At 38.9% G+C, this 21,561-nt stretch overlaps 2 protein-coding genes across 2 annotated transcripts in view; both read right to left on the bottom strand.

Moving 5' to 3' along the window:
* Window positions 1-10,069: 10,069 nt before the first annotated feature.
* LAMB4 (laminin subunit beta 4) overlaps window positions 10,070-21,561 on the bottom strand; it is a 93,783-nt gene continuing 82,291 nt past the window's right edge. Inside the window, 5 exon segments of the mRNA XM_037837461.1 lie at window positions 10,070-10,387; window positions 14,565-14,718; window positions 16,048-16,221; window positions 18,794-18,932; window positions 20,718-20,925. Of these exon segments, the coding sequence (XP_037693389.1) occupies window positions 10,248-10,387; window positions 14,565-14,718; window positions 16,048-16,221; window positions 18,794-18,932; window positions 20,718-20,925 (815 nt within the window). The 3' untranslated portion in view covers window positions 10,070-10,247.
* Window positions 17,353-17,954, bottom strand: LOC119534911 (60S ribosomal protein L17-like). The gene has a single exon (XM_037837462.1). It carries the CDS (start codon window positions 17,936-17,938, stop codon window positions 17,384-17,386), a length of 555 nt encoding a protein of 184 aa, XP_037693390.1. The 5' UTR covers window positions 17,939-17,954; the 3' UTR covers window positions 17,353-17,383.

Below are 21,561 nucleotides of genomic sequence, written 5' to 3'. Positions count from 1 at the left end.
TTCTTGGAAGACTAAAAAGGGGGCCACCCAGGAATTTTGTATATATGGCTCCAAGATATTAACAGTTGTTTTCTTATTTCATGGTGTCTACAATGAGCATGTTTGCTCTATCAAAATATTTCAAGATTAAGGACATTTCCTGTAGTTGTCTTTTCAAAAATGACCCTTTATATTTAGTTTACTTCTAGACTCTGCAACTGACACGGAGGTTTCAAGCAATGTTCACATCCCAGAGAAAAGAATATGCCTTCTGGCCAGCTAAATCTGTGTGCACACACACACATGCACACAACACCGATCAAATTTGACAGTATCCCTTGAAATATGTAGGCGCTTTATAGTAGCTTGAGTTGGGTAGGAAGTGTTATAGGCCATTTAGGTTTGAATGCAGTGTTACATATAACAGTTTTTGTTAACTACTTCCTTTATTCCTACATTGCAATCAAAGGGTAAGCTGTGTTCAGAGTTGAGAGTTCAGTTTTAGAGATATTTGTCTAAACATTTAAATATTTCAAATTTTTTGTCTGTCAGAGTTGCCTCCCAAAGTAGGTTGAAAGAAAATTGAGTTTAAGCAGAAAATTTAATATATACATTTCTATCCATCCTCTGTAAAGAATGTATAATGGTTGCCTGAAAAAGTTGAATGAAACTGAAATTTAGAAAGAAAAAAAAACTAACACACTTAAGTAGATTACTTCACATTTGTAGTAATTTTTAGACTCCCTATTTCCAAACGAAAGCAATGTTCTCTTAATCCTGAACATTTGATCCATTCTATTCATATTTTGTCTTACCTAGAAGTCAAATGCAGTATGATCAATGTGAATTGAACCTAAATGTCATAAATACCCCCAAATGTTTATCACTGGATATGGAATGTTTATACAGCTTTTCTAAGCTTTGACTTCTTCCCATGGTACTGATCTCTGGAATTCTCAAACTTTGGTTTAGCTGCTAGATTTGCAGGCTCCATTTAACTTTCATTTCTAACTGTTTCTAGAAAGTTCACAATAAGAGAATGCCTTTAATTGACTCAAAATGAGAATCAAGAGAAAAATTCGAGTTAAAAGTAGATATCCACTTTACAGAGATAATCTGGATTGCTGTTCTGTAATTACAAACATCTTGGAAATTGGTTGTATATCATATCGAACAAATGTTACTTCTTTAGTCAACTTTATTACATAGTCAAGTAAATTTTGTAGAGTAAATACATAAAACAAGCTTAATATCTAAAGACTCACCCTATCTTTTGATTTTAAGAACTATGGAAAGTTGAGGGCTCAGTGTGTTGAATGTGTTTAACAGCCACCATCTGCTTGACTATCTTCAAAAGCATAGCAGTCCTAGAGGATTATGCATTTTGTTTAGTAACATCTCAAAAATAAAGTATTTCTATTTGGTTGGCTACTTTGCCCTTGTTTTCTTGCAAGCAGACTTTCTGTGAAAGTTTAACACATTCAAAATATTTAGTGTGTAAATTAGATCGTTTATATAAGAAGTCACTTAGGCACTTTAAGAAAGTAATCTGCTCTTTGAAGGTCCATTTAAATAAGGCCTAAGACCAGTTAAAAGAATAAATTATCTTTAAAGAGTTTAATGCAGTAGAATTCTTGTCAATGGAGATACTTGTCATCACAGCTAGCTTGGCATTTCTGCCTTTGAGCTGTGTGAGCCTGATTAAGTCACTGTCAGCATTCTCTAGAAAGTAAAGGGGTGGGATTAGGAATTCCTCATCTCTTGCATTTTTGAAATTTTGGAATTTCTTAAGCCTCTTTCCCAAAGAGGAGGCAATCAGGAGGCAACATTAGGGAGAAAACATGAGAGAGCCCTGTGATGCCCACATTTAGTTGCTCTAAATGTTTACCCAACTGTATCTAGTACTTCTATCAGTCATTTTATCTCTTTTCTCAGAGGCAATAGTTCACTAGTTGATTTTTTTTTTTTTTTTTTTTTTTGCATGTGAATGTTTTGTAAATATTTTAAAGTCTCCACTGTAAGGAATAATAGTACTAAAGATTATTCCCCCCTAAAGATTAGATTTTAATTCTTGGTACCACACTGGGATGACTGGCAAGACCTTTGACATAAATCTGTTTAACATGCTGCCACCTAGTGAATATAAGAAAATGCAGCCTGCCATCTATTCCCTAGCCTTGGTGTCTGTCACCAAAGCTAACTATGGTTGTGTGGGCAACTGTGTTGGCTATTGCTATGAACGATAGACATTTGACTGTTAAAGTCAGAATCTAGGCAAATATGAAGGGAAAAAACACTGTCCATCTCTGTTTAAAGACTGTACAGTTGTCATTAAATGTTTAATATAAATTCTGGTGTGTCTTGCTTGTGTAACCAAGTTTGTTCTGTTGGCAGACTGAATCAGAGGCAGATTGTTAGACCAGTGGGGGTCTTTTATCATGGGCAATCTCAGCATTTAATGAATAAAGCTAAGGATTATATGGGGTTCAAGTTATTTTCCAGAAGAGGAAAGTTAGGTACTGACTGATGAGCAGGTGTTGAGAGAAGTCCTCCTCAGGGCGTTTATGTTGGAGGGAGAGGGATTAAAAAAAACAAACAAAAAACTCCCACAACTCTTTTGCTGTCTCACATGGGAAGAGAGGAAACAGAGGACTGAGGGCAGGAAACGTGAGGAGACAAACCGGGAACTGTATTCCAGTAAATTGCAAGCAGGGAGTTGTGAAAGCCATAAAGCTTGTAAAGGAGAAAGCCTGCGAGAAGTCTGGTCACCAAAGTTCTTCAAAACTCTTCACTGCTCTTCACATCAGAATTAGGGCTGAGAGACAACTTTTGGTCAGGAGCATGGAGGGAATGAAAATATTCTATTCAAGCTTGTTTTGGGGTGGGAGGTAAGGGGAAGAAGAGTGGGTTTGTAAAGTGGGGTGTGCACACAGGAGGGTTTAAGCTGTAACTTGTTTAGTTGCCAAAGATTATATTTATATACATTTTATATTATATTTATATTATAGATATATTTATATACACATAATCTTAATCTTATATAAAATCTATAAGCCTTACATTTATATATATGTTTCAAATGAGTCCTTCAATGTTTTATGCTAATGTTTAATGCTACCTATTTTTTCTAGAAAATCCTAATTGAATGAGAAGAAAGGGATCTTCCCTGACTCAGTAAGCTCTGCCTGGGGAGTAAGGCTGTCTTCTGCCTGTGAGGACACGAGCTTCATTTGGGAGCAGCTTACCTTAATTTATGGCCAAGTGACTCGGAGAACATGAGCCTTATATACTCAAGCTTATGGGGGTTGGAGGGGAAGAGGGACTATATGCAAAGGAAAGAGAACAGATGTGAGAGGAAAGAGGATGGGAGAGCAAGAGAATAAAGTTATGTGAGCTTGGTTTGAGGGATTTTTTGGGGAGGAGGAGTGTTAAGGGAGAGGAGAGGATTTTTAATAGCTGCTATAGAGTATATTAGTTATTGAGCATGCTGGAGACGAGGAAAATATCTTTTGTCTTATGCATCTATTCCTCTTCTCCCATTTCACATTTCCCCCTAAACATTGGAGTTTTGAATTGCTCTCAATTAGTTTTTTAGAGGGGCTAAACAATGTGGTGACCTAGTTTCATATCATGGTTAAAACTTTTGAGTTGATCCTGACTTGTGACAATTTAGAGCCAACTTATGAAACTAAGTGAACAAATGTTTTTTTAAAGTGCTTACCATGGTGCTAAGTTCTATAAAGGACAAAAGTGGCTGAATAAGTGCCCGATGTCCTCATGGAACTTATAACTTACTATATGGTAAGACAAAACATCAGCCAACTGGTAACGTAAGGGGGTATTTCAGAAAAAGGTCTTTGAGCCGAACTAGAGAGAAGCCTTCAGGGTAAAGTGAAGCTTTCCTTAATGAAAGGTTTGGTTTGGTAAAGAGATGGCCCTCGGTAGGTGGGAGCAAATGGCCCAGAAGAAAAATGCAGATAATTTACACAATGTAAAAATAATCATAATGTCTTGAATTTCTGTAAATCTACACTCTTCTCAAAGCCCTTTCACATGAACTAGCTCGGTAAACCTAGCTGGCACACCCAGTATATTTAGTTGGTGTTTTACAGCTGAAGGAAATAAGGATCAGAGATTTGGAGAGGCTGTGAATTGCCCAAGGTCATGTGGAGGACAAATAAGAACCTGGCCCTTTGTCTACCGCCCCCATGCTGCCCCACTGTGGCAGCAGGCTGGAGAAGACTTAGCATCCCCTTAGTGCCCCAAGGATATTAGTGAGGATGCTAATTCAGCTGCTTTACAAAGACCAAAATCATAGTGACTTAGATGAGAGCTTTCTTTTTCTTTCATGTACAAGTCCAAGTTGGTAAGCACCCCAGTAAGTGAGGGACAGGCAGCTTTGATCCACCAGGTCCCTCTCCAGATCTACTTGCCCCTCCTCTGTGCCCCAGGAGGCTAATCTGTATGCGAACATCAGCCTGGTCCCTTGGTTTAGCCAACGGGAAGCACCAGCAAGAGGTTAGACTGGGAAAGGAGAGTGATGTCAGAATGTTTATGCCTCAAAATTCTCTGCAGGTTTATAGTGGCCTGGCTGCCTCACTTGACCAAAGATCAAAGCTCCTATTGAGCTGCCTCCCTATACAATCTGTCTTCGGTTATCAGTCATTACCCTTTGACTGCATCCCTCACGGCCAGGGGTGGAGATGGCTCCCGACCTGGTGCTGGCTTCTATCCCTTATGGTGTTCCTACACCCTGCCCATGCCTTTGTAAGTAGACACCTCATTAAACTTCCCGCAGATTACCGAGCTTGTGTCCCCCGTTTCCTGCTGGGACCCTAACTGGTACAGTTAACCAGGGACATAAGTTTCCTCTATCTTCTTGTTTCACCAGTATTATCCTTGTCTCACTATATTTTGGCCCAAATGAATAGGAAAACACACACACACACACACACACACACACCAGTGGCAAGTAAATTAGTTTCCCAAAAGCTGCTGTAACAAGTTATCGCAAGCATAGTGGCTTAAGACAACACAAATTTAGTAGCTTACAGTTCTGGAGGTTAGGAGTCCAAAACGGGTCTCACTGAGCTAAAATCGAGTGCTGACACGGTTGTGTTCTGTTCTGAAGGCTCTAGGGGAGACCTGGTTCCTGCCTCATCCAGCTTCTAGAGGCTACACATATTCTTTGGCTCCTGGCTCCTGTCCTCCATCTTTAGATGCCAGCAATGTAGAGCAAAGTCCTTCTCCTGCTGCCGTTTTTGACTCTTTCTTCCACACCCCTCTTCCACTTTTAAGGACGCTTGTGACTTCATTGGGCCCACCTGGGTGATAATTTCCTCATCTTAAGATCAGCTGGTCGATAACCTTAATTCCTCTCTTCCATGTAACATAACATATTCTCGGGTTCTGGAGATTAGGACATGGGCATATTTTGGGAGACATATTCTGTCTACCACAGAGGGCAAACAGCTTTCCCTACATCCTCTTGGCTGGAACCTAGTTGCCCAACCACATTTGAACTGCAAGGGGAGTAAGAAATACAGTCTCTCTAGCTGGGCAGCCATGTGCCTGGTTAAAACATGGAGGAGTTTTATTAGCAAAAGGGAAGAAGAGAATGGACATTGGACAGCAATTTCCAACCTGAGCACCATCAGGCTCACTTCTTGCCAGGATCTGTTTCAGTTTTCTTGTGTTTTGCTACTTAGGTGCTTTTTCCTCCTTGTGCTCACCTGCTAGCTGTGAGTTGCCTGCTGTTCACTGTGTGAGAACTAGATTAAGTTTAGCTTTCACACAGGGTGGGGGCAGTCTGGGGGTTGGCAGAGGGTTACGAAGCCAAGCTATAATCGGTGGCCAGTCCTCCTGTTTATCCGCCCACTATCCTTGCATACTGGAGACCTGGGGGTAGAGTTTCCTAAAATAGCTTCATAACTTGTTACCAAACTAGCTCAGACTGGCTCTGCAGTTAAAGAACAAAGGATAGAGGCTTGGGCGTAACAATTAGTCAGGGGTGGAGACTTGTTCCAAATGTTCCTTGTTTCAAAAGTTTCAAGTTCGTGGGGGAGACTTATTTTGAATGTTTCAAATTTGCCCGGGCTAGTTAGGCCTGTCGAATAGAATGTAACCTCTGGAGTATCCAGCCATTGGAGAAACATGGGAGGGACTTGCCAGTCAGGCATAGGGGCATAAATAGTGCTGGGTCTATTGTTCTGGGCGCCAACTCCCCACATTTTGGTTGTGTGCCTGTTCTTGCAAGATCGTGAATAAATTCTTTTCTTCTCCACAATCGGGTGAGCGTTTATTCCTTGTTAGGAATAGTGCTTGTTTCTCACACCTGTCATTGCTTTCTAATCTGAGAGAAGGCATAGAATTGACTCCTCAATGGACCATACCAGCTACCTCTACCTCATGATTACTTGTTTCTCGATCCTTATATTGATTTTCCAACATGACCAACTGCTTTCATATGCTTGTACCTGGCCCTTGGTAAAGGGTTTCCTTACATTCACTGGCCTACCCACATCCCTTGTGACCTACCCCATCACTGTCCGTTTTCCTGCTCCTTCTTCCCCATCCACTGTCTTCCATCCTGCCGGCTTACCCCATAACCGAACCTTGCCAGTCTTAACCTCAGTGTCTACAGGCCTGGTCACTATTCTTGGCCCAAACCTTGGCTCTCTCACTCCTGCCCCACACTCCACTCCTGCTCCAAGAGGTTCAGAATTCAGTCTAGATTTCTCTGTATAGGTCCCTCACACATCTCATCAGATCTGCCAGTCCTGGGTAGATGTAGTTTCAGTCAACTCAAGTTTGGAAAACGATTAGAACAATTATAATTAATTTTTTGCATTCTTTAATTCATTCAATTACTTTTTTTTTCCTGCTACTCACATCAAATCCTTCTTTCTAAAACAGATGAGAGATAGGACCATGCCTTCCACATCCTAAGGCAGAATACATGACTCTATACACCAAGAGTGGAAACATATGACTCTGCTCACAATTATATCCCAGCAACTCATAGGCAAAATTTTACTTCCTGTACCTGTGACTTTGGGCTCTGGGTTCTAGGGAAGTATGTTTTCACTAGGTGACACAATAGTTGTTCCATTGATTGGGATATGTAATCAATACTTAGCTATTTCAGGCTCCTCCTGCTAACGGTTAAACAGGCAAAAAAGCAGTATTATAATTTTGGTGGAGGTAATCAATTCAATTAAAGGGAAATAAGGCTGCTGGTACCCAGTGGGAGCAGGGAGGATGTGATTGGAATCTAAACAGTCCTAGTACTGTTTATCGTATCAGAAGTCTTCTTTTTTCTAGGATTAACCTGGTCCAAGGGAAAATGTAATGTAAGGGCACTCACCCCTATACATGCAAGACCTTCAAAAGCTCAGCAATCTCAGGAAAGAAGGTTTGGGTTATCCTATATGATGAAGAGATGTTTGCTGAGGGAAACATGGAATGAGTAGTAAAGATAGAACATAAATCCTGGCTATAGCCTCTTTAACAGTTGCAGAAATGAAGTTCACAGCCTCAATCTGTTTCAATACTTGCTTTGTTTTGTACACATTTACATATTTTTACCCATTTCCTTTCCCTTCGCCCACTATTCTATAGTTGGTGTACATTGGTGGTTAATTTTCAATTTAGATTGTGTCAGTATATGATGAAAGGAAAGTGGAAAAGGAACGGAGCTCACCTGGAGACCACAGCCTCCGAACTGAACACCATCAGTGACTGATGAGACTTTGGATTGGCTTCCCTTGGAGACAGGGTGCGCATGTTTTTAGTTGCCTGTGTGACTGCTGTGTTTGGTGGAAGCATTTCTTTTCATTTTGAGGAAAAGGGATGAAGAATGTATTATGATTTGTATCAGGAATTCAAAGAGGTAAACTGTATTAGATTTTGTAATTTTTTGATGCCTGACATCCAAACATCCTACCAACCTTGGAGGAATTCCAAGGATAGGTAGAGGCAAAACCTCCATGCCACTACCAAAGAGAAAGGGGGCAGACATTTCTCTTCTCATTCCCTGGCAGCCTAGGAGTATCAGCTAACTGGATACTCAATCAGGGACAGAGTCATGAGGGAGTGACATAAGTTGCAGGGACGGTAGGAAGTTACTGGGGTGATGGAGGGAGTTCAGTAGGGCCAGCATTGGCATCTTAAATGAGTGTTACTGAGGCGTAACCTTGGCTCCAGCCATTTCTTCAATTTTGTGCACTATCAGATATCCTTTCAATAAATTCCTTTTCCGCTTAATAAGTTAAAATTTTTTTTCAGTGTTTGTAGCCAAGAACTCAGACTGGTAAAAATCATAATATTTCATTGTTTTAAATAATTTGTTCTTTAGATTCTTTCTCATTTTTAATATAAATAGTACGACAATGGATTATCCATGAAGCTTTTATTTCATATTTAAGATTTTTTTTTTAATATAGAGGATCAAAAGTGGAATTTCTGGATCTTAGGACAGATGTTGATACACATTGTCAAATTACTTTGCAATGTACAAGAGACATCGCATCTTAAACAACTGATACAGCAAGTAAAAGAAGTTAGAGTGATTTATCAGATATTACCAAGGGATGAGGTTTTTCCCACATGTACATTTTTTTAGATAAGCAAAACATTATTTTGAACATCAAAGTTTAGAAACCATAACCATAATTTTTCTAAACCACAATCTTTCTAAAGTACATTCCATACCTCCTAATCTCATCAAACTGCAGTGCTCCAGGGCTGCTGGGATGGGGGTTATCTTGCCCTTTCACTCAATTCTCCACATTGCTTTGCTCTAATAGCTGGGCACTCTGCCACCCCTCCAGTTCTGACCAGCAGTTAGTCCTTCCTGTTAGCTGACAGAAACCCTCCCCTCTTTAACTCTTCCAACACCCCTTGGCCTGGAACTCCTATAGTCTTTGACCACTGAAAAGGAAAAACAATTGGATGTTGATACTGAAAGCAGATAACCAAACATGTAAATTTAAATCTATCATTTGTACATTAAAGTTTAGGGTCAGTGGCCTGATGGGAAAGCTGGAGTGGGGTTCCAACCTCTACTTTGGAGTAAAGCACTTGGACTTTGTGACAGCTGTATTGTTCAGCTATCTGGGACATTTTGTGTACCATTGATGGAGGTTTCCAGAAGTCTTAATGCTAAAATTGTGGGCATTACAATAGTATACTTTGAGAAAGATTTCTGGGATGGTCCTTCCTATAGAAAAGTTTCATTCTATTTTTCAGCATCTCCACATAAATATATTCTGCAATTTCTTTAATAATCTATATTTTAAAGAATTCCATATTTATGTATATGGAATTTATGTAAAATTCAACAAAGCTCCTTTGCTGAATTTTCAAATCTATTTCTTCTGAGTCATTCCGTAATAGAAATGACTCCAGCTGCTTTCCCTCTTTCATACATCAATATTAATGTTTATTTCTTATTTTAAAATGTGGGACCAAACTCCCTGAAAATAACCCCTCTGAAGATAGCTTTCACAAACTGAAGCAGTGTGCTGTATTCTGTAACATACATGAAAAACAAGTTAAATGTGAAGTCACAGACTCATTTTGAAATGAGACAATTTGATCTTTTATACTAAACAATAACTTGATTGGTAGGTTTTTAAATAAGTAGCAGATTTTACAGAAAAGTACCTGCAGGCAAATTATGAGAAGTAGTTCAATATTGGTCTTTTCGAATATTGTTCTAATGCCATTTGGGGAAAACAGAACCCTCTGGTTGAGAGAGTGAGTGTGTAGGGAAGTGGGTGTGAAAGTAAGTTACATTTTGAATTGTAAGCATATTATTCTGAACAGAATACTAATTTTACAAGTAAAAGCAAATCCAAATAAAAATAAAAATAGGATACTCTAGTATATACCATCCATATTTAGTCCATCTTAATATAAGATATATTTAAATGTTTATGTTCATTTGACTGAAGGGAGTATCAGTAAATATAATTATTCAAATTTGTACTTCTATAAGTTATGATGGGAAAGGAAGGCAAGAGGAAAGATTTCTGAAACCAGAGACAATCTCTTTACCTTCCTCTTTCTACTACATTTGAAGTGGTGCTTCCCTGACCCCAGTTCTGCCTTCCAGCCACACTGAGCTGATCTGCAGCAAGGAGAAGGTGTGTGGAATGGAAGGTAGAAGAGATGGGCGGTTTGTGTTCCACAAGTTCAGCACAGCCCTGCGTGTTTGCACATCAGAAGTCAGTAAGGGAGGCACAGTCTTCAGCACTTAACTCTGCTTAACTATAGCAGGTAGCGTATTTATTTTCTTGCTCAATAATTTCATCTTTAATGGCAATGACCTGATCTTCCAACTGTTTCAGCTGATCAGCTTTTTCTTGTTTACTTAGATTCAAATCTCGGATCTTCTTTTCTAAATCTGAAAGAAGAAAATGAAAGAAATAACATATGTGCTGTTTGATAGATTCCTCCTGGATTCTCATGTTATATCAACACAGGGATTTATGTATCTTTTATTTTTTATTATTATTATTTTTTTTCACTTGAAAAAAAAAGTCATCAAACTAAACATTTTTAAAGGGCCACTGAAAAATCACTTAATTACAAGTCTCTACTTAAAAGAGAATCAATGTAATTTAGATGGACCATTTACATTCATAATTCCTTTGTTCAAAAGTAGAATAAATTTTAAGTCTAAAAGAATGTAATAATTTCAATGAGTGTAGCTCCAAAGTTCATGAGATTATACTTATCTAATAAGCAAATATTTAACTAAGTAGACAAATTCATTTTGCCAAACAAAAACAAACCAAAAAAACCTATGCAATATAATGAGACAGTTTAAAATTAAGTGCCATTTTCAAATATCTGTGCATTTGGACTGACTAACCCATTAAATTATTACCTTTGAACAAGAAATCAAAGAAAAGAGAACACTTTTAAAGATATATTTACTTTTGTGGTTTGATTTAATGTATAAACATCTATTTTCACCAGACTTCTCAAAGTTTTCACACAAATCAGAGATGAGAAATTGATATTTTTGTCTAGAAAATATTTGATATCTAAAGGCATTTATCATTGTGAGTTTGTAGCAAGTTAGAATTCATGGGAAATGAAAACACATATGACAAGCCTTGACTGGATTTGGTGAAGTGCTATATTTCCAAAGTGTGTTCTTGCTGTTTTAACTTCACTTTCTAACGTGTTCTTCCTTTCAGGGTCTCCCAAACTTTCAGTAATAAGGATTGACATTTTCATTTCCTCAGTCTCCTCTGTTGATATTGAAGCCCCTGAATAGTAAAAGCACAGTGCTATCTTTCTTGGCTTCACTCTTATCCATCCATCCATCTATCCACACATTCATTTATTCATTCTTCATTCAACAAATATCTGGGAATTTTAATAAACCTTAACAAGGAGGCCTTAGAGTAGTGGATAGAAGAGGCATAGTGAGTGGCAGTTAACAGTGTGAGGAGACCTTTAGAAAAGAAACTCTGATCTTAGGTTGAAGTGGACCATCTAGAAGAAGGAAGGTGAATGTCCCACTTCACTTGGTCAGATCACACCTGATTACTGAGTTGCGAGGAAGGAAACAGACGCTGAAGAAATCAAAAACTGTGCTGAGAACAAATGTTGAATTAACTGGTGATGTTTCATATGAAGATAAGAAGAATCAGGGCACGTTGCCCTTTTCAAGTATTTGTGGGGCCAGCTTAGGAAATCAGAGTAAAGGTGTCCTCTGTCACCTTGAAGAAATAGGATGACAACAAGCAGGCGAAAGCTCCATGTCTGAATATAAAAAGGAACTTTCTAGTAATCACAGATGTTCAAAGACTAAATGGCTGCTGTAAAAGTTGGTGAGATTTTTGTCACTAGAAACTTTCAAATATAGGTCATTTGAAATATAGGGATTGAAAAGGGGATTCAACATTGGAAGGGTATTTGGACCAAAAGAAAGAAAAAAAGACCCCCATGTTCCTACCAGGTAAGTTACTATGATTGTGTTGGTTTGTCTCATTTGCCGCAGATCCATTCTCCATCCTACTCTGTTTCCTGGAAAGCTAACCTCCATGGATGACATCTCCTGGGCTCCTTTGCCCCTTGGCTTTCATTCACATTTGGCAGATGGGTGGTGCAGACAAGTGACCAGAGGGCGGGAAGGATGAGTGGTCTCTGTCCCTGTTCAGCACCAGGCTTCTGGCAGTCGTTACATCTCCCAATCTAGCTCCTGCAGGGTGGCCTCTTCATTAAGGCCTTCGTAACACTTCTTCCCCTTCAAGCCTGGGTATGCTAATGGTTTCTCACTGCTGCTAGTCACCCAAGCCCTCAACACCCCTAGTTGGTTCCCTTAGCTCCTGCAGTAGATTAAAAATGGTCATACATCATACATTCTTTGTAGTTCCTCCCATCAAGAAGTGGAGTGTCTTTACCACCCCACCTCCAGCCCCCTGGCCTGGGATGGCTTTGCAACTTGCTTTGACCAACAGAAAGTGGTCGGAATGATGTTGTAGGACCTCAAGAGCCTTGCAGCTTTTGCTTGCATTCTTGTGGGACCCTGAAACAACTGTGCTGTTAAGCAGCCTGGGGTGAAAGGACATGTAGATAGAGGCTCGGTATCCCTGCCAAGCCTGGCCCCCAACCGACCCGCCAGCTGGATGCAGCTGCTTGAGTAACCCAGGTGAGATCTGCAGAAGAACCAGACAGACAGCCCACAGAATCATGAAAAATAATACATGGCTGTGTTTCAAGTCATTAAAATTTGGGATGGTTTGTTATGCAATGAATAGGTAACCGAGACAACTCTGTTTATAAATACATTATTCAGGATTCCATCCAAGCATGTTTTTTGTTTCTTGCTGGACCCTAAATGACCCAAGGCTCCATGGAGAGAGCCCTAGCTGCAGCTGGGGCCCATTATCCACTCTCTCAGCTCGGTGCTGCCAAAGACTCCTTACTAGGATTCCACGGGCACCTCTTACTAACACGTGAGAGAGAAGCACAGTCCATGCAATTCAGCCCTTCCCAAGAGGCAGAGGAGGGAAGAACAGCCAAATCAATGTTTTATTTTTCTATCTTGTTGAATTGTGAATTCAGCCTTAAAGTGAGAAGAGGAAAAGGAAGTGGAATGCATTATTTTAAACCTTTCTGAGAAATACCCAAACATATTTCTCTTCTAACCTAAATTTCAAGAACTATAAAAATTTCAGTCAATGGGGATAAGTGAAAATAATTTGGACCCTGATGTGAAGCATAAGACAGAATTATCCTCCCATGTTTTGGCTCCTATAGTAAGGACCAAGGTCTGGGAAAAACAGGAACTGATTTTCATGGTGTAGCCTTTGAAGTATAAATTAAAAATCATCCTGACTCTCTTACCGAATCTTTCCTTTTTCCTTCCACTTAAAAAATATTATTACCATGAATAATGAAAAAAAATATTTACTTTCAAGCCCACTACTTCTAAAACAATTATATAAAAATAAAAAGTGAAGGTTTCTTCCTCACTCCCCAAACCCCACATCCCTGCCAGGTCCCCAAGGACATAACTAACGTTTACAAAGTTTGGGCTTCCTTTTTCCTGCCTGCACCTATGTTGCATTTTCATTTTTTTCATGTCATAGTGATGATATGTGGTTGTGAATCCAAAGATGCATTTTATACTAAAGAAGTATTTATAGGTAAGGAGTTTTTTTGTTATTTTAACATTTTGAGAGTTACTTATATGCCAAATGAATATACTTTAATTTAAAGTTTTTGGAGATAATAAATATAGCCAAGAGTCAATCCATACCATTTGTCATTTGATCTTTTCTTTGTGGTTTAGAGGCAGTTAAGGACATGATGATTGCCCAGAGAAACCACTGTGAATTTTAATTTTGGGAAAAAGATTTTGAGGAATTTTCTAGTTGTATATATTCTGTACTTTATGTGCATCAGAATTTCAATTTTGATCAAAATTCTTGTCCAGAATATGATTCCTTTCAGTAACCTACCTACAGATCTATGCTAAATGACTCAGCACTCTAGATTCTAGATCATACTGATCCCCAAAGAGTAATGTGCCTAAGAGGAAAAATATTCAGCATAGTTTAGGACAGGGTCCCCTGCCTTGGCGCTATTGACGTTCCAAGCAGGGTAATCGTGGTGGGGGCTGTCGTACACATTGTAGGATGTTTAATCACTTCCTGGCCTCTACCCACTAGATGCCAGCAGCACTCCTGAGTTGTGACAAGCAGAAATGTTTTCAGACTTTGCCAAATGTCCCCTGTGTGTGTGTGTGGGGGGGGGGGGGCGGCAAAAAAGTGAACCATTGAGTTAAAATAGGCATTTCAAAGTGACCAAAGGTAATCTCAGTTTGTTCTGATTAATGTGGAACTGATGCTCCTTCCCACCCTTCTAGGTAAAACCATGCAAGAAGTCTGTTATCTTCAAGTCCCAAAGCACAAGCCCAGTTCCTACTTCTCTCTCCTCAGTTGACTGATGTGGTTACACTGTGTCAATGACACACTGGAATTAATGTAAATTCTATCAGGAAGGTAGAGTATGATGATGCCACTGTCAAATTGGTGGCGTGGGTGGAAAAGAATAGATACCTGTTATTCTTCTGATCTTGTCCTCTGTATCTCCAGCCAATTTTTCTGCCACAACTTTTAGCTGTTTCACTCTTCTTAAAGTTTCCTTTGTCAGTCCTGTAGTGCTTGTCTTATGTTGAAGAATAGCATATTGGTTTTTTAGCTCAACAAACTCCTGTAACAGAGCAACACTCCAATCACCAGCAAATATTTACAGAGTACGCACACATATATGATGATTCTCCTGCTACCATCATAAAAGGATGATGGAGGACACCATGATCTAGTCAATATGCTTGAGTCACTCTTATATTTCTAGCCAGGCTTTTATTTCCATGTTTGTTTTCACAGATTGAAAAACTCCGCTTTATTTAATTAAAAAAATACAACTTCCTTGTTGCGGAATATCAGTCATTATTCCATGATAAGGCAATTATTTAGGAAGTGCCAATTATTTGCCCTGCACTGTATTAAGGTGGGAGATGCTAAAGACAGAAATGACCCAGTCCCTTGACAAATTTTTGGTTCAGTTGGGTCAAGAAGTTGTACATGTGAGATGAAGGACAGAGTGGGTGAAGAGTTAGAAGCAGCAAGGATACATTATTTGGTTGGCAAAAAGATAACGGAGAAATCAGTAAGTAGGAAAGCAGGAAGGGAAGCAGAAGTGTTGGGTATGAAGATCTCCCTTGAAATTAGAATGGAGATCTTTGGGGTTGACCTGGTAGTTGACAACCTAGAAAGTTAAGATGAATAAAGGCCAGAGCCAGGAATGGGCTCTTTGCTGGGCAGGGAGCACTTTTCTCAACCTCTGTTCCATAGAAAATGTTCTCAACCCTCAAGTCAGTGGAAAATTGACCCAGAACATTAGGAATTAAAAACAACAGAATGGACCGACTGTAACAACACTTTAACAGTTTTTCTTTTATTTAAGTTACTGTATTAATGTGACCAACCAGATTTCCTGCTAATAAAATGAGTTGATAGGTTCTTTCAGCCATCTAAATTACTAGGCCATTTTCCATGACTCTTTAATTACCATATTCTGATTCTTCTAAGTTGATCTACACACTTTGGCCTGTGACTTTCACTTATTTTCTTTATATATTTTGTCATTTAATTCAAGTAAAGGGCAAATATATACAATAAAGATAAATGGCATAAATTTGAAAATTCAACTGAATTTGGAAGTTCAGGAAAAATTTGATGTATGAACTATTTGACCAGGACAGGACTAAGAATACTAGGTTGGGTAGATGGGGGAGGAAATGCTCCAACATGATTTGGCCAAGAGGACTTCTGCCTTCTACAGAGAAAGTCTTCCACTGCTCAAGAACCTTCATGTCCATTAGGTTCCTTATGGGCCTACACAAGTCATGGACTGGTATTAAAGGAAATGCTGATAAACGGCAGAAAACTCTGGGCTTAAAGGTTTGCCAAATGTCAAGGATTATCCTTCAAAGAAATACTGTTGTCTGCTCTTGGTGGCAGTGGTAGGACTAATGACCTTCTCAACTTCCCCAGCCTGGCGTTGGGCAGATTCAGCCTGAGCTTTTGCACTAATTGCTTGGTCTCGATTCTTTTGCAATTTGATCTGAAGCAGGGAAAGCCCATCCTCCAGCTCTGACTGTTCGTTAGCTAGGTCCAGCTCCTTCTTAGCCTCCTTGACTTGACTTTCAGCCTGTATTGAAAGAGAAAATTCTCTTCATGTAACAAGAAACAAATAAAAACATAAATGATACAGTAACTTCTCAGAAAATAAGCTAGGTATAAAGGAGAAGAAAAGAATGCCTTTCTTTTTGTTCCATTTATTAAAAATGTTATAAAATATTTCAGACATATAAAAGGTCTAAAAAATAATATGATAAGTATCCATGTACCCACCCCCCAGTTTAAGAGTAAAGCATTGACAGTACAACCAGAGCCCTTTTATCTCCTCTTCCTCTAAAGGTAACTATCCTGAACCTAGATCTGTCATTTCCATGTAGTATTCCCAACAATACATAGTATTTTTAATGTTTTGGCTTTATATAAATATATCATGCTGTGTATTTTTGGAACTTGATTTTTTTAAATTCGAAATTTTGCTTCTGCAGATCATCTAGGTTAATTTGCATAGCTCTAGTTCATTCATTTTACCAAGCATTAAAACATTTTGTTTTTGAATACACAACAATTTATTTTTCTATTCTTTAGTTGATACATGTGGCTTCCAATTTTTTCCTCTTACAAAAAATAATGAACATCTTATACTTGCTTCTTATTTCAACTTTGTTATTTTGATTACACAAATAGGCAGCAGTGGGTGGGTTTGGCCTATGGACTGTAGTTTGCTGACCCCTGTCCTAGAGCATATGCCTAGAAGGGGAGAGCCTGGGGGTCTTTTCTTTTTTTTCCCTGTGGTATATATTTATATACAACTTCTTTATATCTAAACCTTTTGTTTCCTGTGCACCGCTCCTTGTTCTGTTGCCACTTTTCTTTTCAGGGTTCACTTAGGTGGATATGTAAAACACAGCCGAAGAACAGAAGTGGAGTAACCCCCAAGCTGCTAGGAAGGGGATGTGTTAGAGGACCAAGAGGCTTAGTGACGGGACTGGATCCTGTCCTGTTCTGCCAGGTTCTCTCCCCTGGTCCATCACAGGGGTTAATCCATCACTTTGGTTCTCCAGAACTCTGGATGGAACATTTTCTTTTAGGTAAGATATTCTTTCAGTCTTAGGAAAGCTGTTGAGAGTTCATGCATAGTTATAAAATCCTTGCAAATATTAACTCTTTGTATTTTTGATTTGTGAACTTTTTTTTTTTTTTCTGCTTTAATTTGCATTTAATTTATGATGAATTTATTCCCGAGCCATAAGTTTTTGTTTCTTCAGTTTCTTCTGGGATATCTTTTTCTTCTGTGCAACCTCTTCTTCTGGTTTAGGAACAATCTGTTCTTTCTCAGTAAGGATCATCTCAATGTGGCAGGGGGAACTCATGTATGGGTTAATCTGACCATGAGCTCTGTAAGTCCGGCGGCGCATCTTGGGGGCTTTGTTCACCTGGATGTGCTCAATGACCAGAGAATCTACATCTAAACCCTTAAGTTCAGCATTACTTTCTGCATTTTTAAGCATGTGTAACAAAAATTCAGCACTCTTTTTGGGCCATCGACCCTGCGTCCAGCCCCACTGTTTGGCCTGGGCACACCTACCAACACCACCGTTGTAACGACGGAATGGCACACACTGCTTCTGTAATGTGACATCTTTCAGATACTTGGTGGCTTTTCGAATATGCATACCCTTGATGGCCTGAGCAGTTTCTCGGGTGTTCTTAAAGTGAACACAAAGATTTGAACCTCTTGATTTGCATGATTTTGTGGGGTTTTCAGGGTCAAGTGAGTAGCGAACCATTTTCAGAGATCACCTCGCACCGCTTACGGGAAGAGTGATTTGTGAACTTTTAAAGGTCTATTCCCTTCCCTGGTGCAGAGGGTTGAATTGAACTGCCCAGAAATACATGTTCAAGTCCTAAGCTTAGTACCTCTGAATATGACCTTATTCGGAAATAGAGTCTTTGCAGATGTAATTAAGTTAAGATGAAGTCATACTGGGTTAGGATGGGCCCTAAATCCGATGGCTGGTATTCTTATAAGAGAAAGGAGAGAGAGATTTGGACCCAGAGACCCAGAAAGACACAGGGAAAAGGCCATGTGAAGACGGAGGCAGAGGTTAGGGTGTTGCAGCCACAAGCCAAGGAACATCTGGGGCCACCAGAAGCTGGAAGAGGCAAGAAAGGATTCTTCCCCGGAGCCTTCAGAGGGCACCTGGCCCTACCGAAACCTGCATTTCAGATTCTAGTCTATGGAACTGTGAGAAAATATATTTCTGTTGCTTTAAGCCACCACATTTGTAGTAATTTGTTACGGCAGCCCTAGGACACTGGAATGAACTCTGTCTTCAAAGCTACCATTTATTTAGTTGTGTTCCCTTGGGCAAGTCACTTAACCTCCCTGAGTCTTAGTTTCCTCATCTACAAACTGACAGTGGCACCTGCCCGTCCCCCAGGATTGGTAGGCAATTAAATGAACTGACATTGGGAAAGCTCCTAGAACATTAATTAAATGCAAGGTACTACCACAATCTTATTTTGTCTTCACAATAATCCATCAGACAGGTAAGGCAAGCATGACATTGACATATGTAAAAACTACTGTGCTATCTCCACACTTAAAATCTAATTCAGGATAATTCTAAGACGATAAATACCTGCAGTGTGTTCTTTTTTATTTTTGCTCTCTCAGCAGTCAGCTGTGTGATGGTAGAATTTGCCCCTCCTTGAGTGATTTGAACTAGTTGCAACTTGTTCAACAATTTGTCAAGATTTACTAGAACATTTGCTGCTTTCCTAAAGTAAGATATTAACATATCAGATTAGATAAATATAAAATTATTCATTTATTTCACCTTGAGAGGTCATTCAACTCAACTGAAAAATTTACTGATTTATTTATAAAGTAAATTTGAATTACTTTTAAGGCAAAGTGCTGAAGTGTTCATTTTGAGAAATGGGTATATTTAAATGCCAATAAAAACACATATATATGCATACCCAGTAGATGCAGATTTTGCCAGATATGGAAATTTAAGAGCACAGGTGTTGTTTCTTCTTAATGTGTCATAAGCAAAGAAGTTTGGAGAATATCAAGTAACAATCTTTAAATGTAAAAACTATCCTCAGCCAATTTCAGTTCCCTCATTTCTCAAAATCTCCACAACACTCTCTACATCCTTATTGGAGTGGGCAGTGGGAGAGTCAAGACTCCAGTGAGAGCAAAGAGGGAACTTAAGGGCCTACATTCTCAGGATGTTTATTTAGGTTTATTTAATCTTCCTTGGCATTCCGGATGCCCAGGGGCCCAGTCAGAGGTTAAAATCACAAGCATTCTAAGTGATACAGTCTGTTTTAGAGAAGCAGCTCACCTCAACTCAACAGGCACCAGATATTTAGATCTATGGGCTCAAAACCACCTTTGGAAGATGTGTACCGAGTGAGTGAAAAATCCAAGTCCTTGCAGAGGCATATTTAGAAATGTTTGAGCCCAGAGTAAATGTAAAATTAGTTAAATTGAAAAACACCTCCTTCCCCACCCAATCCATTCTCTCCTTCCAGTGGTAATATCTTTTTTCATTTCTAAACTTCTTCCCCTACAAGTACTATGGGGTTGCAGAACCTTGCCTCCTCATGACGTCCCCCCCATATCATTTAATTTCTGTATTACTTCTTGGTGCTAGTAATCATTTCTTTTATTTCCCCATGACCCATATATTTTATTATCATATTCTTTAAGTATTGCTCAGTAGAGTAAATTTATAAGGCACCAAAAATCGGTAAATAAGAAGGGAAAAAGTCATCAATATTCCCACCACCTGCTAAGATACCGATGTATTAGTCAGGGTTCTCTAGGGAAACAGGACAAGAGATACCTGTAAATATATATATATATATTTAATAAGAATTGTCGCACATGACTGTGGGGATTGGTAAATCCAAATTCCATAGGGCAGGTTGCAAGCTGGGAACCCTGATGAAGGTTTTCAGTGGATTCCCCAGGAGAAGCTGACTGGCTGAAGTAGGGATGGAAATTCTCTCTTCTGACTGTTGAAATCATTACTTCTTTTAAAACCTTCATCTGATTGAATGAGGCTTCTCTCATTGTTGAAAGCAACCTCTTTAGTTGATTGTAGGTGTAATCAGCCACAGATGCAATCAACTTACTGGTAATTTAAGTCCGCAAAATATCCTCACAGTGACTGACAATCAGGCCAGTGCTTGTTTGACCAAACAATCAGGCCCCATAAACTGGCCAAGTTGACACATGAACTTAACCATCACAATTGGCATATAATTAGTATATGGCATATATTGGCATATGTTGGTATAAAGAGGTAACTGACCCCTGGAGTCTGTTCAGTGTCTAAGAAAAACAGGAGGCAAGTATATGTGTACCCTGTTTTCCAATTGCCTGGCTTGTTGAGGCACATACAAAGAGAGCTTAGCTCTCAATATGGCACTGAACTATTGGAGGGTAATTTCATTTGAATGTTATAGCTCCCTAAGCAAATATTTTTCAGATGGTCTTTTAGAAGATGATATGTTAGAGTGAGATGAGAATATTAATATCATACTTACTCAGCTAATTTTGCCTTCACCAAAAGCTTCTGGGCTCCATCTGCTGTTTTATTTAGCCTGTTTTCATCTGTCCTGTAGTCCTCACAGAGTTGCATAAGTTTCCTTATTTTGTCAAGTTCTTTGGTTAGATTTTGTGAAGTAATTGGTAGGTAGATTTCAAATACATGGTTTGCAAGCTTCTCTATGTCCTCCGGAGGCGCATTTTCCTCTTAAATAAGAAGGCAGGTTTTAGGAAATACTGTCTTCTTATCAGACACTGTGTTTTGTAAATATAACCATAACAAATTGTAAGTCACTTAGATTTGCATTTGATTATGTATTCCTGCAATGCAGGGATTAGATTATATATGCCCCTTAGACTCTTCATTTTCAACTTCCTCTTCTGACTGAAAGAAACACTGCTTGAGTAGTGCTACTTGCTGAATAAATACACTATGGAAAAATGAAAAAATAAAGACTTGGGATATTGTGCATGTTCTATAAAAATGTCCTCCCAAGATTTGTTTATTATTATACATTCAAAAGCAATTATAATGTTTAGATGGTTGTCATTAAAATTTCAACACATTGAATGAGACAGTGGGGAGGCACTAGGTTTGAAGTAAACAAAACTTGATTCTAATCTTCCATGACATTAAAAAGCTTCACAACTTTGTTCCTATATTTAATTGGATAACTATAACTAACACAACTACTCAAAGGCCTATTTTGAGAACTAAATGAGAAAATACAGAAAAGAGTATGAATAAATGAAATATGAATAGACTATTATACAGAAACCTTGAAATACATCTATGCCCTAATTTTCAAAAAATAAAAAATAAAATTGGCCCCCTTTGAGAAG

Source organism: Choloepus didactylus, chromosome 5 (assembly GCF_015220235.1).
Source record: "Choloepus didactylus isolate mChoDid1 chromosome 5, mChoDid1.pri, whole genome shotgun sequence".
Classification (NCBI taxonomy): Eukaryota; Metazoa; Chordata; class Mammalia; order Pilosa; family Megalonychidae; genus Choloepus; species Choloepus didactylus.
This window is presented reverse-complemented; position numbering and strand designations above follow the sequence as displayed.

Bases quoted from the DNA above. Each gene is read 5' to 3' on its own strand.
- LOC119534911 (XM_037837462.1), bottom strand. From the start codon at position 17,938: ATGGTTCGCTACTCACTTGACCCTGAAAACCCCACAAAATCATGCAAA.